Genomic DNA, 18,353 nt, shown 5'->3' with positions numbered 1-18,353 from the left:
CTAACTAGATGAAATCAATATAAAATCATCTCAATGCATTTTAATAGCCTACAGGACAAAGCCATGCAGACACGATGGTCTTTCTTTGTTAGCAGATGCCACTCTTCAACGCTGTTTTCTGTACAAAGAGAAGCAGGGTCCTACTGGACAGCTCCTCAGAACCATTCTGCTTAACCTCAGTGCTCTAGTTCTCAACTCCCTATGCACACCCCAAACTTCTCCCCTTGCCACCCAGCTGTGTTACTAAGCCTTAGTAAGAAGTGGAATAGAAGTGGCTTATTGCAGACTGCTGGAAAAGCCATAGGGACATACTCATCATCAGGGAATGATAACTGAGGAAGACAAGAAAATCCACCAAAAAAGCAAGAAAAGGGAGCACAGCAAAGGATGAATTTGAACGTTACTCTGCATCTACTCCAGTCTAATTTCTTCTTACTGTTTTGGTTTGTATTTTTTATAGCACTTACACTTCTCAGCATATTATCCCAGGTTATGGTGCCCTAACCCAGAATATTTTATCACTAATGCATATCTTTGCTCTCCACTCCCTTTCAGTCACCCTTCTCTGATTCAGTCCTTAATATTAATCCAAAGACAACACCGTATGCAGTTCTTTTTGTCCCTTTCCATTTTTTCTTTTCATCTATTTTAATGTTGGTCATCAGTTTTGGCTGTCACAGTCATGACAAAACTATTCCAGGGCTGCAACACCGTAATTTCACTACTTCTATTAAATTTCACAACTTAAGTCTAGTATCAATCTAATATCAGTTCCCTGCAAGTTTATCCTAGGTTTACAAGCAAGAGAGGCAGGTATTCCACTTCTAAGTGTAATCTAGATCAGAGTTAATCATGGCTATATCTCTGCCAAGTGTCCCCAGGGACTAAATTCTACTGTAAGATTTGTTTTCCATGCATCCCTTACACATGTAAAACATATTCAGAATATGGCTGCTGAAAATAAACTTTACTTTAAGACAGAACAGGCTGCTCAAATGCTCCAATCTGGAAAGATCTTTTTCATACAGAGGTTTTTATCTTAGCAAAGCTCTCCATGAATGACAAAAGAAGAGGTATGATTCATTTGGCAGCCAAATTATTCTAATCACTCCACAAAGACACATAAAACCCCATATACACTGCAATTTTTGTCTTCCACAATAATTTTTCTTTCCCCTTTCACTCAATCATTTTTATCTAAATTATTAAATCCTTCTTTCCTCTTGTTACAGCTGGAGAATTCTCTGACTGCAGGAAGGACAGGTCTCATAAGAAAACGTTGTAGTTAGCAGTAAAAGAAAGAGGGTTGTACAAAAAAAATGGCTCTACAGGAAGCACAAAATGGAGGCTATTCCAGGTAAATTAAAAAGCTAATGCTTATCTCCATACGATGTCTTTAACAAAACTAATTCCAGCCTGCATCCTGCTTACTAGATAGTGTGCAGACGGTTCACTGCCTGACAGATTCAGTCCATACACACACACACACACAGTCAGTGTTGGTAAAACCAAAATGTACATTGTTAGCTACACAATGTTAGCTACATTGAGTAGCTAACGAGACAAGAGTAATCTTGATGGCATGGAAAAATTCGAAGTAATCATAGATGCAGAGCTTTAAAAATTAATCTTGTAATGGGACACGTTTCAAGGAATGTTACATCAGTTCACATTATTTAGAAAAAGCCACTGAAAATAGCTATCTGTATTTCAAAACAATTTGCAGATTTTGCTTCTCTTGAGTTCTTGTTTGCTTCTATTGTTTTGAGTCTATTTGATAAGTATAGGACCACAAACTGATTTACAGGCCACTGAAGACAAGAGGAAATAGACGAATAACAGATGAGTCAAAGTCAACATACATTACCATAGTGAGGCTTAATCTGGAATGCTACGTATATCATTCTTTATCAGGCCATTTCTATCCAGCACATGAACATACAACAGTATATCAAGCAAAGAAAGCATCTTAAATGTCTGTTTAAAAACAAACAGGATTGATGACAGGACAAGAGGGAATAGCTGTAAACTAGAGGAAGGGAGGTTTAAATTGGATGTCAGCAGAAAGTTTTTACAGAGTGATGGAACAGGCTGCCCAGAGGGGTTGTGGATGCCCGATCCCTGGTGGTGTTTAACGCCAGGTTGGGCAGGGCCCTGGGCAATCCAATGCAGTACTTAATCTAGTGGCTGGCTACCCTGTCTCTGGCAGGGGGGTTGGGATTTGATCCCTGAGGTCCCTTCCAACCACATACATCATGTAGGAAGAAAGAAAAACCACCTTAACTCAAAGGAAAGAGCTTCCACAAAAGTGATAAAAAGTGGTCACTAATAAAGTGAAAGTACACTACTCTATGAAAGTAAGGCTAAAGTGTAAAGGAATATTTCTAACAAAAGGGCAAAAATACTACTTTAAACACTGTCCTGGTTTTATCAGTATTCCATATCATAACATCATGCAACAGGCTGTGGGGTGCAGAGACACAGTGCACTGCGGAGCTGTGTTTCCTGTTTATCTCTAGCAGTCTCATGTGAATTCTGATTCTCCCAGAGGAAGATACCCTGGGATGTACTGCATTTCTGAGGAGCCTTCAGAAGAATTCTAATGCCAGGTGATAGGGAAAGAGCTCTCTAGTCTTTCCTGGAAGGTGAGCAGTGGAGGACCTGTCAATAAAGGTTCAGATAGGCTCTCTCTCCCTCCTCCAGTTTTATTTTTGGTTCATTTTGATTTACTACTCTTAATTGGAGGCAGAAATGGAGGGAGTCAGACAGATTCACATGCAACCTGCTTTGAATCCACAGTTCGGGGCAAAACAGCCCCAGACTCCTCCTCTGGCACAACAGTGACGAGAAATGGCAAATTGTCATGAGAAAGACTAACAAGAGGAAGAAGCCTGCCCCAAAGTGAGAGGGGCCTCTGCAGAACGGTTTCATGGTTCTGCAGACTGAGAAGGAAAAAGTGACAGGTAAGTAATCAGAGCTGAGTAAGGCAGCCAGACCTGCTCCCATTGCATAACAACTACTGCAACTAAGAAAAAGCGACAGGTGATAGTGGTGGGTGATTCTCTTCTGACGAGTACAGAGGCATCTATATGTCATCCTGACCTGCTATCTAGAGAGGTCTGCTGCTTGCCAGGGGCCTGCATCAAGGATGTGACAGAGAGGCTGCCAGACCTTGTATGTCCCACAGACTACTACCCACTGCTGCTGTTTCATGTAGGCACCAGTGACACAGCTGTCAGCAACCTGAAGAATGTCAAGAGCATCTATAAGAAGACATGGCGATACAGCTCTCATAGCTGGAACATAGGAAGAGACAGGTATAAACTTTTAGGGAACGACACGCAGGGGGAAAATAGGGGAGGGCACTCTGCCCTCTACATCAAGCCCAAACTATTCTGTGATACTGTGATTACTCTCTATTGTGTCACATTCCTTTTAATAAATCAGTATATCCTATCTTAATCAGATTTTTCGCTCTTCCTTTCCACTCCCCTTACTCCTGAGGGCAAGGAGGGGTGTCACATGATTAACTCTCCAAACTGCAACAAAGATGAAGTTTGATAAATTTATGATAAGGTGTCTGCAAGATTAATGGGACTGGAACTATGACCAAAAAGATGGTTTTCTTTAACTCATCCTACATTCTTGCTTTCGCATTCATAAATAATTTGGTACAAACACATTTAGCAGATCTTTTTTTCATGTGAGTAATTCAGACCTACTTAGAATAACATCTCTCAATTATGGTTGATTAATACTCTGACATTTATACTTCCTTGTATACAATATTTTCCGGCGGTTCCTTCCAAACACTTTCCTCTGTTGATTCTTTTCCATCAGACAAGGCTTCTATTCAATCAAACAAATTGCTGTCCCTTACGCAATGAAGATATCTCCTTGCTGTGTAGCTATCTACTATCACAACAGGTTGCTTACAAACTGCAATTAGTAAACATCTTGCCTTTTCACAGTTAAACATCACTTCAGAAGTTTTAGATATGGGAAGAAAGACGGATAGAGACAAAAGGATATTGCACAAAAGCACAGCAAAGCTCTCAGGAAGCTAAGATAAAAGTGAAAAACAAATAGAGGCACTGGAGTCCATTCAGCCTATTCATATGCTTCAAGAATCACAATTTCATAATGTTACTAAATCTTCCTTTTTTATTCTTGGCATAGGTGCATGTGTGTAAGCAGTGGGAAAGGAATCACATTTTTAATTGGAGTGTGAAAAATGCTGCTCACTGAAGGAAAAAAAAAGTAGATATAATTAGAAGTGGGAACTAAAACAAGCACTCTATGGAATTATACAGAAAAGGCATCCCTTGTTCACAAGACACAGCCTCTAGGTGGGCCCAGAGCCTTATCCTCCATATTTCAACTAGCATTCCTATTTACTAACTCATCTGTGAACTGTCTCTACAGAGTCAAAGTACAGTGATAAAACTGTTTTTTACAGATATACAGAATGGCTGGAGCAGGAGGGCACCCCTGGAAATGATCTAGTCCAGCCTTCTGGCTCTGAGCAAATCTAGTCTGCACCTCAACAGTTTCTCAATGAAGACACTATGGGAGGGTATCAAAACCCTTCCTAAACTTAATATCAGCAATGCCAACTTCTATCCCCTCCCTATAAAGTCAGTGATCTCATCATAGATGGCATTAAACCATTTAGATGTGGTGCTCAGGGACATGATTTAGCAGAGGGTTGTTAGTTACCATAGTATGGTAGGTCACGGTTGGACTCGATGATCTTTAAGGTCTTTTCCAACCTCAGTGATTCTATGATTCAGGTTAACCAGATGTGATTTCAGCTTCATAACCACATGCTGATAATTCCACTTGTCCTTTATATATTTGGAAATGTTGAGGCTGGTGTTCCCCAGATTCTTCTCCTTCTGAAGGCACAAACTGAAGGCAAAACATTTGTTTTCTATCTAGGCCTCAAGGACATTGTCCAAGTTTCTGGCAACAGTGATTTTTTATTTTTTTTACAAAAAAATCTCCCCCAAAATTGTCTTCTGGGCTGTGCATTGTATCAGATCCATCTACTCTACCTTAAACGATGTATTAATTAAAATAACACTTGTTTTTCAGATACCAGAATTGCAGCAGTGATGGATGGGGAAGAGAATGCTTTACACTGTGGAAGGAGCTATGGACTAGACTTACTGAATGAAACTTAATAGAATAAAATAGAACTCCCCAAACCAGAACACTGAAAATAAAACTACTTTTACTTTTGCAATAAATCATGACACAGAACAAGTGTTCATGTGAGGGAAATAGGAAATAAAGTCATGTTAGACATAACTATTCAAAAGCAATTACAGACTGATTAGACAGTTGTGGCTAAGCAAACTGTCACCTTTCAGATTAAAATGTATGCTTCAGAATAGTCACACCCTGTAAGGCAAGATAAAAAAAAAGAGGGGGGGACCGCGTATTATGTATTTAGGAGGATCTATCTAACTTTTATGAAGAGAACTTCACAGTAGAGCCTTTAGCAAGAACCAGTTATCTGTCTGCAATAACCTGTAACATAAGCCAGTGTGGTGGAATGCAAACCTAAGAAGTTACCTTTCCTAAATGCAGCTATGTTATGTATGTACAAGTATGTACAACTTACAAGAACATTATCCAGCAGGGTAAGTGTTAGGAAGAAGAAAGAACTGCTACAGGCTATGAGCAGGATATCAGCAAAGTTTTGGAAAAGACTCCAAATAATGCACAATGCAGTCAGCAGATACTGGATAACCGTTTTTCCTAACACTGTCAGAAGACCAGCATATAAACCCCTGTTCTGTGCCCAATTTGAGCCACGTCTTTTGCTACTTACTCTCTTTCCTGATCTAACCGGCGCTTCCTCAGACACTTAGTCACAGCTTCACCCTTACAAGTCTTGTGAAAGCAGTACAGTGCAATACAAACTGCACACTTTTCTCTCTGCACATCAGCAGACATGGCAGAGAGAAGCTTTCAATGCAACATATTAGTGAACACAACTTCAGGTTTGTGTTAGCATAGCTACAACTTGTGTAGCGCATAGAAGTGCTTCATTAACATTTTAATCAATGTCACTGGGTGCCCTGGTTACATTTCCCACAATAGTCTTTACAGTGGAGCTAGCTTACCATGCGTTAATTTTAAAGAAGCTTTTAATGATGTACTGTAGGTATTTCTTTCACCTAAAACCCCTATAGAACTGTAATAATAACATTATTCAATCACTGCTTCCCAGTTCTCTCGCCTGTGAGCAGTAGAGACAAAAGAAAAGTTTACAACAGCATTTTATGACATGCAATAGTTATCAGGATGTTAAATTCAGTCCAGTATCTTACATATTTTCCATTATCACAGTACTCCTAATTCTTTCACTTGATAATAAAATCTGGATACAAGCCATTCTGTTTTCTACTCACCCACAGAACTCAAAACTTAAACTTCTTCTCTGTCTTTCAAGAGTACAGAAAATGCATCAAGTAATGAGGCAGATAGCTAATAAAGGTATTCAAGCTATCTAAAAGGGAATGCATTAAAGGGGAAGGAAAACAAAAAGAAAGGCATTGTATTGCAAAAATAAGCTGTGTATGTTAGAAGTAAACAACGAAGGGGATTCCCTAAAACCGTACCCACTTTCAAACTTCTGCCAGCATAGCTGCCTTGGGAAGATGGCACGTATGATTTGTAAAACTGAACCTGCAGAAGCCCCCACCACTTTCATAATGAAGCCAGCTAAACTGGTTTAACTGATCGAGCTTTTACTGGAATAGCCTGTTTGTTTGTTGTACATGGCTTTACTAAGCGGCAATGCACAGCAGCAGCATTCTGGTAACACATTATACTAAGACTTATCACCATGAAAGAACAGTACATACAGAGCAAATGAGATGCAAGAAGCTACCGCAATGCATTTCCTCACCCATAGCATTTACAAAGAACAGTTTGTTTTTGTATCTTCTTCTGCTATGTATTTTGCAGCAGATGTTCACATCACACTGCATGTTCTCACGAAAGGTGCATAAAGCGTAAAAGAAGAAATACTGTAAGCGGTCATCGATAACGTCACAAAATTCAAGTTCTGTTTGTGGCGCCAGATGTCTTTTCTGGACAATTACTGCAGTGTTGTAATTTTGTACACCTAAAGAAGCATCTGTATTATTTTCACTGAATTAATACCTGTGGCACCTTTTTACAGTACACATTTATGAGCATTTCCCTAAAAGAATATAAGGAACGCAAAAAATTTTCTACTTTGAGGTGAAGTTCAATAACACTGATATTAGGATAATGGGAACATAGCAGCAATCCTGCAGTTTCAGTTTCAGGTCTGCTTTTGCTCAAATGTTTCATGCTCTGATGATGTGAACTTCCCCTTTCTCTCAAGCAGTCTAACCAGCTAATATTAATTAGCCTTAACTAAAAACAATTGCTTGTAACCAGTATTTATCTTCACTTTTGCTGCCTCTTGCCAGATCTGATGAGGGGATACTGAGTGTGGGAAAACTAGTCAAGTTTGCCAACAGTGCAAGCTAGTAAGAGACAGTAATTTAGCCTCTCCCTGCAAATCTTGTTTTCACGTTATGAATGTCTGAAAACATCACTAGGAAACAAATGCATTTGTTAGCACTCATTAGGAAATGCTGACAGGGTTAGCTGTTAAAACTCAAATCCTGTCTCCCTGTCTGCCTCTCCACACCAATTTTTCAATGGTAGTTGGCAGCCCATTTTCATACAGACAGGCTCAGAAACATGACCCAGAAATCCTTCCCTGAGATAACCAGTCTTCTTTAAATAAAAAGCACTCTCTAACAAACCTATATTAAATACTTTCATTCTTTATAGAGCTCAGCCTCATTGGAGCTGCAGTTTGAAAGGAGAAAGCAGGTTATCAGCATATTACAAGCAACTCCTGGCATGAGTAAGGAAGTACTGAAAGAGTTTTCAGCCCCATAACTTGTACGCTATGAGCAATTAAAATCTATGAAGAAGCTGCAGAGTGAGTGGGAAGACAAGGGCAGCATCTAATGGAAATACGAGAACCACAGAAAACTATGGGGGAGTGGAATATACTCACTGTAAAAGACCGAACAAAAACCACACTTTTATAAATATCTGAAAACCCACTAATGAAATAATAAAAAGATAAAAAAAAATCTTAGCACAAAGAAATGGGGGGGGGGAGGGGAGTGTCAATATTACAGGGTGTCAATATTGCAGGGTGTCATTGCTGCTATCCCCAAGCTTCACATGGGCAACCAACATACCTGTTTAAAATCATTTCAGTACTTTAACTTGTGAATATATTCTACTTGTAGATGTAGTGTGTTTTTACACACCATGTGCGTTATGCCTGTATACACATTATGCCTGTCCACTAGAGGTTCACAAATGTATTGCTGAAAGTACTTTGAGAAGGGATAAGTTCAGTGGTTTAATGAGTCATTCTCTGCCCTTCACTTATTCAGAATTCTCCTAGGTAGTACACCTAGATTCTCTAAAACTTCTCATATTAACTGAAAGGCTGCAGATGTTCAATTGACCCACTAAAAACACATGGGCTGACAATTCAGAAAACAGAAGGCTTTCTGCGTACAACAGCAGAATGGTTAATGACTATGAAATACAACGCTCAGCCCTGCAAGAACTGGTGCATGTGAGCAGTTCAATCCTGGTCATTCCATCAGCTTCAGTGAACAACTTGTACAGGGAAGTTGTTTCTGTACAAGTTTTTGGAAGGATGTGCCCTCAGTTTTTCAGTTTGGGAGTTCTCAGACAGTTTTTCCTTCTTCAGGGAAAAATAGAAGTGATGCCTCACAGCAGGTCAGCATCAATCTTCATTGCTTCTGGGACTTCAATCATTTTATACATTTAGAAAACAACAGAAAAAACATTATTTTTTTTTTTTACTTAACCATCATTATTTGTGATAATCTGTCCATGAGAACTGATCAACACAAACTCACAACAATAGGATTTCAGTTACTTACAGTTTGAAAGCATAGGTCACACAAAATCAAAGAAGGGTAAATACAAAACAAATGCAACGCGGAGCATTAAGAATCAACTGAAGGACACAAAGCAGTCTGGGAATAGAGAAAAACAACTAATCATATGCCCTACACATATGCCTGTATGTGTACAACAGGGCATTTCAGGTGGTTATGCTTCAAAATCCTTTTTTTCCATCAGTTTCTTCAAAGAAAGAAGCAAACCTCCCTAAAACCAAAGTAAAGCATTACACATTTTTTTTGAAAGCTTCCTTGAGATGTAGATGTAGGTTTTTTGATCTGTAAGTTTTTTTTTTTTAATATATATATATATATATATATATATATATATATATAGTTGTTCACAACAGTTAACACATAATTCTAAGTTTCCTTATTGCAAGCAGGGAAGCAAACAGCTCTTCCTAGAAGGACATATAAATAACAAATAACTTAAAGTCTGTCTCTGCACCTAACAGTAAAATTAAACTGAGCCATAGGACATCAGAGAATTATAGACAGTTGTATTCTTTTTCTAACTACAATTACTAGGAACTCAAGTGTGTCAGTGATTTGGCAATAGGGGAAGCCAGTATATGAACCACGTATCCAACATGCCATGGCCACATAAGGCAGAACTTGTGAGCAACATGAGGGAAGATGGGCAGTTACCAGGGTTGTAGAGGCAGCACAGCAAAGCAGCTCAGGGCAAGCTTCCAAAACAAAACCAAAGCAAACAAAAAACCCCACCTTCAAACACTCAAAAAGCCAATAAACACAAAGTGAAAGTTGGATGATATTACGTTCTTGTAGGAAGAGAGTAATTTCCAGTTAAAAGGCGGTTTTGTTTGTCTTGCACTATCAATTACTAAGTAAACAGTAATTTACTTGGTAAATTACAAATAAAGCAGGCCACCCGAAACTCAACTAAGTATGACAGAAAGGGAGAACAAGGCTTAGTTAAGTTGGCTATCATGAACCAGCCACAACAATGGCAGTAAGCAGTAACTATAAAGAATCATGACAATTATCAAAGAAGTTTCTGTTCTTGAGAAGTTTTCTGCTGGCAGAAAAGTGGTTGTATAATTAGGGTTCTTGATATTACTGGCCTGTAGCCTCTGGACAGGCTGCAAGCTTTCTCAGAGAGCTCACGTGTGAAATTAATCTTTCAAAGGGAGCAGTGGGTCCCAGTGCAGCAAGCAACAGAGAAATCAAGGTTCTGCTATGCAGCAAATGCATACATTCAGTACTTGCACAGTCTTGAGCAACCTGTGGTGCATTTATGTCTCAATATTCCCAGCCAAATAAAAACCCCACCGCCACCAACATAAAGCAACAATAAAAGTTGATGCTACCATTATATCTCGTAATAACATCAGGTTTGCCTTGTTTCTTCACCCTGGGTGAGAGACATACATGTTTAAAAATGTATGCTGTACATTCTCTTCATCACCACTTTCCATCTTGACCACTGACATTAAGTATCCATCACTGAACTGGGACTTTGAAGCAGAGTAAATAATTCATCATGTTACAAGGTAGTAGTTTACTTGCACTTCTGTCATCTCCAAGGACAACTGAATGAGTACACTGGCTATATATAAGGTAATAATATATATCATGTAGCTGAAAAGAGCAAGAAAAAAAATGGGTTAAGAGACTTACTTATACTCATCTCTTTCCAGCTTTGAAGAGAACAACATTTGCTGATTATAAACCTGAACAGACCTGATATACTGACACACAGTAATTTTGCTAGCAGCACAAGTGAAATTCTAGTACAGAGTAAATAACTGGGAGATGGCAGGAGATGGTGGGCCTCTTAAGGACCTGGTCTCCAACATTAATTACCTTGCCAGTTGCCCCCCCAAAATCTACTAAGGAAGTGCAACATTTGCAGACACTGTATACCCAGACAGCTGATGAGTGCCATGCTTCTTCCAGTAACACATAAAGGCAAAGAGTTTGCCATTCCAGTTGACATGAACTTTAAGAAAAGCACAGAAAATGTTACATAAAAGCTCTTAAAAGATCCATGCATGATACTCTGGGGGGAAAAACAGTATTTTTGTACATGGAATTAAATCAAAACTCAACAAAAACCAGCCAACCAAAAGAACAGAAGCACTAAACAACCCTCTCTCCAGCCACATGTACTTACTGTTCAGAAACTACAGTGTTTGATAAGGACAAGAATATTCAGAGGCAAACCAATCATTACAGTGACTGATAGTTTCACAAGCCTCTATTACTCTCTTCATTCTTAGTGTTAGCATTACTTAATGCTTAAGTAATACAAATTAAAGGTAATTGGTAGATGCAGTCAAGATATAGACTGGCATAGTTCTAATGGAGTAAATGGAGCATTTGTCAGACTAAGCTTCAATGCAAATACAACTCTTCCTAATTAACATGTGCTGTAGCCTCACCACAGGCATTCAGAATATTATTTCTCTTACATCCTTTTATGCAAACCGACATTAAAAGCAGCAGAATCAGCAGCAGAATATGTTTCCTAAAGTTGAGTCAATCGATTTCAAGGCCATGCACTGAAATTGCAAGAAAACCTGGAAGTGTCAGCAAGTATCTCATACCAGTTTCAAATAGCTTTGGGGTTGAACTCCAGTTTCTAGGAGCTTGTGTTTTCTGCTACTATAAGAATTCTAGTAGGGAGTTTTGTCCCATAGGAAAAAATCAGACAGACCATAAATCCAAAAATGTGGAACTATGTCTAATGATATTTCTATGCTCAAAAACACCTCTACAGATTTTACTTACGAAGAAAAGATTCTCATAGCAGAGTCTGCTTTAGCAGCAAGAACAACTGCCAAAACAAGCGTAAAGAGAAATCAACCTAAAATGCATAACATATCCCACCCACACATAAACAAGCTACAGAGAAAATAAAAACATCTGGAGCTTGGGAAGTTGCCAGAAAAATTACATATATTGGCTTTAAGAGAAAGAATAAGGTCAGAACACCTCATCTTTGCTCCCAACTAGGACAAGGTTGAAGAAATGCCATCAATTCTGTAAAACTTACAGAAATGAAGTGGTACTGCCAAAAAAACATTGAATTCCCTGCATGATATGCAGTTCCAAATAGTAGTAATATATATATAAGTTCAAAACAAACAGCAGTTGCTCTAAGTATGACATTACTGCTCCATCTATGAAAAGACAGATTCTAGCTAGCACATTCTGTCCTTCTTTCAGGCTCTGATTAGTTTCTCTTCCTGCTTGTGGCTTGGAGCCTTGGGAAGCAAAAGGAGGAGAAAGGGGGAAAAAAGTGCTTAGTTTATTATTTTATATGAAATAATAGTTCTTTCATAAATCTACAAAACACAAACCTGAGCAAAATCAGGAAATAGTTGAGTTTCTTTAATACATCAATTTACACTACCAACACTGAACCGTCAGTGAAACTTAATCAGGTATATTCATGTATATCTAAATAAATACATACATATATCCTAACATCAGCAACTACAACACAGACTAAAACAACACTGCCAAAAAGAATGAAGAGCAGTACATTCTGTTTCTAAACTCTGAAATTTACACTAGTTCTGCCAATTGTATAATTACAACCAACACTACCAATCCACAAGCTTACTAATAATGTACTGCAGTGTAAAATACTAGCCACTAAAAGTCAGTAAAAGCATCAACACTAAAGCTTCACATTACTGTGTGTCCAGCACATGACCACCGCACGCATTTAAAATGCTTTTCTTTTTGCATGGTACATAAGATCTTCAAGGTGCTTCTCACAAAGCCCGCAACTGCTGACAGCCTCCAACAGCAACCCTGCCTCCCACTCCATTCCCCTCCAGTACTCCCCTCCTCAAAACCCAGCTCAAAGCTCAGCCAACAAACTCATCACCATGACAGCCAACACCACACGAGCAACATACAGGATCCATTCTGCTGATCTGCAATCAGCACCGCTGTCTTCCCCTCCAGCTGAGTCTCACCAGCTCCCTGTGACAGGGAATGGGAGCGAGCCTCTGCGACTGCCCAGGAGTCTCACATCAACTCCAGACCAAACAACCAGGGCAGCCTCCTCACTGGGAGCATCCCCACCTCCAGAAGCCAGATGAACAGGTTGAGGTGTGGCATTATTTGTATCACACCTAGAGCACCCAGCACAGCCCACAGGCAGTTTTGGTGCTGTGCTGCTGCTCTGTGCTGAATTCCTTTCGAAGAACTGAGCACTGCCAAGTCAATCCTGAACTGTATCCCCATGGCACAAAACTGGCTCAGTGGATCTGAGCCTTTCAAGGCTTGGGAGCTGGAAGGAGAAAGACTTAACTAGTTTTGCTTTCATCGTTGCTAAATGAGTAACAACAGCAACAATAAACAACATGTCAGTGATGCTGTTTCTCTCCACCATATCTTCACTGCCATTGACAGAAACAATACTTCCACATGATGGAACCCATCTGAAAGGATCTTTCACCATTTCTGTTATTTCATGTTTCTCCATAACAATGGTCTTAATGGTTTAATAGGCTATAGTTGGAATCTGGAAGCAGGATCTAGGAGGTCTGGCTTTCACCTTCAAGACAGCAAAACAGCTGGGACAACACAATCTAAACTATTACCTAAAGACAAATACACAGACAGTACGTTCCAGTAACATTTCCAGTTAAAAAGAAATAACACAAACAAAAACCAAACACCTCAGTAACTGAATTGCAAATTCCGGCCAATTAGAAAACAAACAAACAAACAAAAACCCCAAACAACCCCATAGGAACTCACTGAGCCTTAAAGGAAGTATCTTCACAGGTACAGATGGAAATAACACTGCTTGCCCTAGTCTCATGTAGCCTCAGTACCTCAGCAGATACAGCAGCTTTCTCAAGTGGCTACTTCAGCAAAACTGACTGTGATGTCACTTAATTAATAGGTAATCAGAGCACTCAGGAGAGCAGCACCTGCAAGGGCTGGAGGAAAGGCATGCACAGTGGTAGCAGGGTGCAATGGCAAAGCAGGACGGAGGGACAGGAGTCACTGGGCTCTCTGATCTGGTGGGTACAAGCAGCAGCCAGAAGGCTGGGAGCAGAAGGCAGAGAAGGGATAGAAGCATTCTGGGACATGGGAAACATTTTCCTTTCCTACAAGGAGCCCAACTATGGAATTAAAGGGCTCCTGCATGTTCACAGGCCAAATGATAAGCAAGCTGTTAGAAAGGTGTCAGGCAATACTAATAGGGATGGGTAGTACATTTTCCAGGAATGGAATGCATAGAGGTTTGAGAAGGAAGGCAAAACAAAAGCTGGCTTCTTGCAAGGAATTCCTCTTTGTTTTGCTTATGATCCCCTGGTCCTGAAGGTTAAAAAGAAAACAGAAGGAGAAGAAAATTAAATGACTGTCAAGCAAGAGGTAAAGATCTCCCCTGTGTATCTATGATCCAATACAAACAACATCTCTGAAATTTCACAGCTGATTTGCAGTCCGGAAAGGTTATATTCTGCTTGTATAACTAACAAAGTCAGGTTGCCATTCCAACCTGAGGCATCAGTAGAGTTACACAAAGTCCCTGTCCTGTTTCATCGACTCTAAAAACCCAGCTATACTCAACAACCCCAAAAACAACGACAAGCACTATTGTCAATCTGAAAAAATATAATTCACTCCATCATCCCCCTCCCCCCAGTCCTGGCAATATCTGCAGGTCCCCTGGTACGAAGGCAATACTGAAGATTGTCACATGCAGCAGTTCAGTTTACCAGTGTAACACTATCTCATCCCACTTAGAACTGGCTTTGTAAATTAAAACAGGCAGTCATGGCTCTGCACCACAGTTTCCTGCTTTCTACATCTCCATCTGCTATCAGCAAAATCTTAACTGTCTCAGCTGCTGTTGCACTCGCAAACTCATTTTTACGCTGCAGTGCAAGCTTACACAAGGAACTGGTTAAAACAAGACCAAAAACACCCCAACAGCCTTCCAAATGCCTCCTAATACTGTTTCTTAAATACAAGAGAAAAACTAGTACGGTACATATCATCCATATTTACTTTATTTTCTAGTTATAAAAGTACAGATTTGGATTTCATGTTGAAGTTTTTACTCTAGAAAGATGCAGAAAACCAACTTGAAACCATACAAATAAGCATGGTAATTACACCTTCTACCTCTTTTTTGACTGTGTAATGAACAGTAAAGCGGACAACTAGAAACAACCTCCACTCATTCCTGCTTACAGAATCACAGAATTATCAAGGTTGGAAAAGACGCAGAAGATCATCCAGTCCAACCATCACCAATACTTCCCAGCTAAATCATATCCCTCAACACAACATCCAAACGTTTCTTGAACACTCCAATGGTCGGTGACTCCACCACCATTTCTCTACCCAAAAATACAAAGTAAGCAGAAAAGACAATGACCAGATGCGTATTTCATACTTTTCTTATAAATTCAGCATCAATATCTCTAACAAAGACAAGGTATCTGCAGTGACTGACGGTAGTAAATTACACCTTAAACAATTTGCTCAGATTTATACAAACTTCTCGCAGACAACCTTCCAGCTGACCACAGCTGCAGACTAATCAGCAATGAAAAGGGACAGAGAAAATAAGTCACAAATACCTTTTCTGTTCCGCCTTGCATATTGAACTGCAGAGCGTAAGAAGAGTATGAACCTGTACTTGTTCGGGTGTGTGTGTCTGTGTTAAAATTCAGAGCAGCTGTTTTGCAGATTTGAGAACAGGAAGCATCTCTGACAAAACTTCACAGTGAAAGTCCCCTGAAAAGCAGTAATGCATATGTACTGCATACGCATCGTTGCTACCTCCCTTTTCCTCTTTCTTTCCCATATCTATCTCTTAATTTGCATTTTGCTGTGAAATTCAAATACACTTTTGCTAAAGACAACTTCAAAAGCCTCTTCCATGCCAAAGTGTAGCACACTTGAAAAATGCATTTCTTTTTTCTTAAAGAACATTTCATGTTAACTTGTTTTAATGTCATCTTTGATTTGTAGATCTTTTTCCCAAGCTGAATGTATGAATACAAGGTAACCATGACCCTCTCGAGACCCCTGACTGTGTTGATTGAGTGGCTTCAAATCAGCCCAAATATTCAATTTCTGAAAAACCCAACAGTTTCTATGGAATGCTGTCATAAATTCATTCAAAAGGGAAGACCAATCACAGGAAGGAAAGAAGTTGTTTTCCATAAGCAGTCATTCCTTTCATTTGAGAGCAGCATGCAAAATATCTCAAGAATTTCAGTACTGATATTTACCTCTAAATAATGTTCTCAAGCAACCGCTCTTACAACCAGTTCTGATAAGCAATGCAAACCTGGAGATGCATTGAAGTCCACCACCTCTCCATAGCGTCCCTTTTTGCCTGTCTCTCAACCACCTCCCTAACACCACAGAATAGCTGGGGTTCCTTGCAATCAGCCATGAATTCATTACTAGTGAGCCCAACTGCACAGACTGATCACCACTCTGAGCACCACTCACTGCAGAGGAGTTGGACTAGATAATGTTTAAAGGTCCTTTCCAACTCAAATGACAACCAAAAGAGAATGTTTGTCATTACTTGTAATCTTAATGGACAGAACGATTACATTCAATAACTCCGTAATGGTAATGCTGTATGGCTGAATATAGCTCCCCATGCTTAAGGATATTTCCATGAGAAAAACTGAAGGAAGATGAAGTTTTTCACTGGAGATATTCACAAACCACATTTTTAGGAAGTCCATATTTTCTAACACGTTATTTACTTTAGAGAGGGAAAGATCAGCTACACAACAGTGACTTCGCATTCAAGCATGATAAGAGAATGAGGAAGAAATGTGGTTTTTAGTTCTACAGAAAAAAAGCTCTCAGTGATGACTTCAGAAAAAACTAAGTGCCCATCCAACCAGGCCCTGAACGCCTTCAAGTGAGGATGGAGCATCTTCAATCCCATTATCCAGGTCACTGATAAAGATATGTGTAAATGTATCCAAACACACAAAGATGTTCAGTAAAAAAAAAAGACACATATGTATATATTTTCATTTCTAATACTTTGAATGGCTTTCCTAAAATCAGTATTATCGCAAGTCATTTGGTAGATTGCATGAAATACCAAATAACGATAGATTTTGATAAGGTTTTTTTGTAGGCAATTGTTTAGAAAAAGAAAAAAATCCTTTTAATTATTCCCAGCTAGTTCAGCCATAAGTAAGTATTCTACAAAACTTCTACAAAAACTAAGCCATTAATCTGGAGAAGAAGCAGCAACAGCTACACAGAGAAGTTAGTATTGCAAACACCACAGAAGAGACCATAGACTGTTTTATTTCTTTTGACACATAGGTTGTTCTATGAATGATTACTTTGCTCCCAGACGACACAGCCAGGCATAACAACTGAAAAGCAGAGAATGACAGGGATAGCTATTTTTACTTGCAGGATATTGATACTATATTGTCTTTACAACAAATCAGTCTTTCCTTTCTAATGCAGCCACTGTGGAACACTATATTGCAATATATCACAGTCTTGGATTGAAGAAATACGATATCAAGGCTGACAAGCTGAACAGCACAATACACAAAACATATACATACAACACAAGAACAGTTCCACTTTGTACTCACTCTTACAAAGTTGTCAGGGAACAAACCTCTTCTGCCTTTGAGCTGTCCTTCCCACCAGCCTCCATCATCTTTCTTGATATTGGTGATTATGTCACCTACAGTGATTGTCAGCTCATCATCATGTTGAGCTTTGTAGTCGAACTCCACAATCGCCTCCACTAAAAGAGAAAAAACACAGAGAAGAACATGTATTACAAAGTCAGTAACTGCACATCTATGTTTCTGCACCTTCAAAAGGAATAAGTAACACGAATTCAACCAGTGAAAGTAATATAATTTCTTTCAGCATGAAAGCAAATAAAATAGGCAAGTGGTAACAGCAACATGTTGGCGCATCACTGCTAAGTGAGGAGGCCAAAAAAAAAAAGGAAAGCACACTAATACTAATCACAGCTAAGGCAACGAATGGCTTACAGTTTTTCTGCACTGCTTAAAATAAATCAATTTGTGCAGCTTCAGCATAACTACTCTCATAGCATTACAAAGATTATTTCTTGGAAAACACTTTTCTTTTTCCAGTGTAATGCTGAGTTCACTGTTATTTACACAGAAATGCAAAGCTTCGGTGCATGAACAATGCTCTCACAGGATTTCACCAATAGGAGAAAAAATTCCTTTCATTGGTAATTCTTAATTAGAGGATGTGAAGATGAAATACTCCTGCTGCTCTGAATGTCTGCTATCTGAGGTGTTATAAGCTCTCTACTATCGCATGGTGAGTCATTTCTCTTCCTGGAAGGAC

The 18,353-nt window shown here is 39.3% G+C and overlaps 1 protein-coding gene across 5 annotated transcripts in view; it reads right to left on the bottom strand.

Annotated features, from left to right (window-relative positions):
* The window catches only part of SH3KBP1 (SH3 domain containing kinase binding protein 1), a 205,140-nt gene that overhangs the window by 164,751 nt on the left and 22,036 nt on the right, over window positions 1-18,353 (bottom strand). For 3 of the 5 annotated variants that reach the window (XR_001559681.2, XM_015886329.2, XM_015886338.2), the window contains exon 2: window positions 17,612-17,769. Coding sequence is in view for 4 of the 5 variants with exons in the window: in XM_015886329.2 (XP_015741815.1) it covers window positions 17,612-17,769 (158 nt within the window). In the remaining variant the exon portion in view is untranslated. Of the gene's footprint in view, window positions 1-15,598; window positions 15,668-17,611; window positions 17,770-18,353 lie in introns of those variants that run through there. The other 2 variants (XM_015886352.2, XM_032441047.1) reach the window with 2 other exon arrangements.

This window comes from Coturnix japonica, chromosome 1, assembly GCF_001577835.2.
Source record: "Coturnix japonica isolate 7356 chromosome 1, Coturnix japonica 2.1, whole genome shotgun sequence".
Classification (NCBI taxonomy): domain Eukaryota; kingdom Metazoa; phylum Chordata; class Aves; order Galliformes; family Phasianidae; genus Coturnix; species Coturnix japonica.
This window is presented reverse-complemented; position numbering and strand designations above follow the sequence as displayed.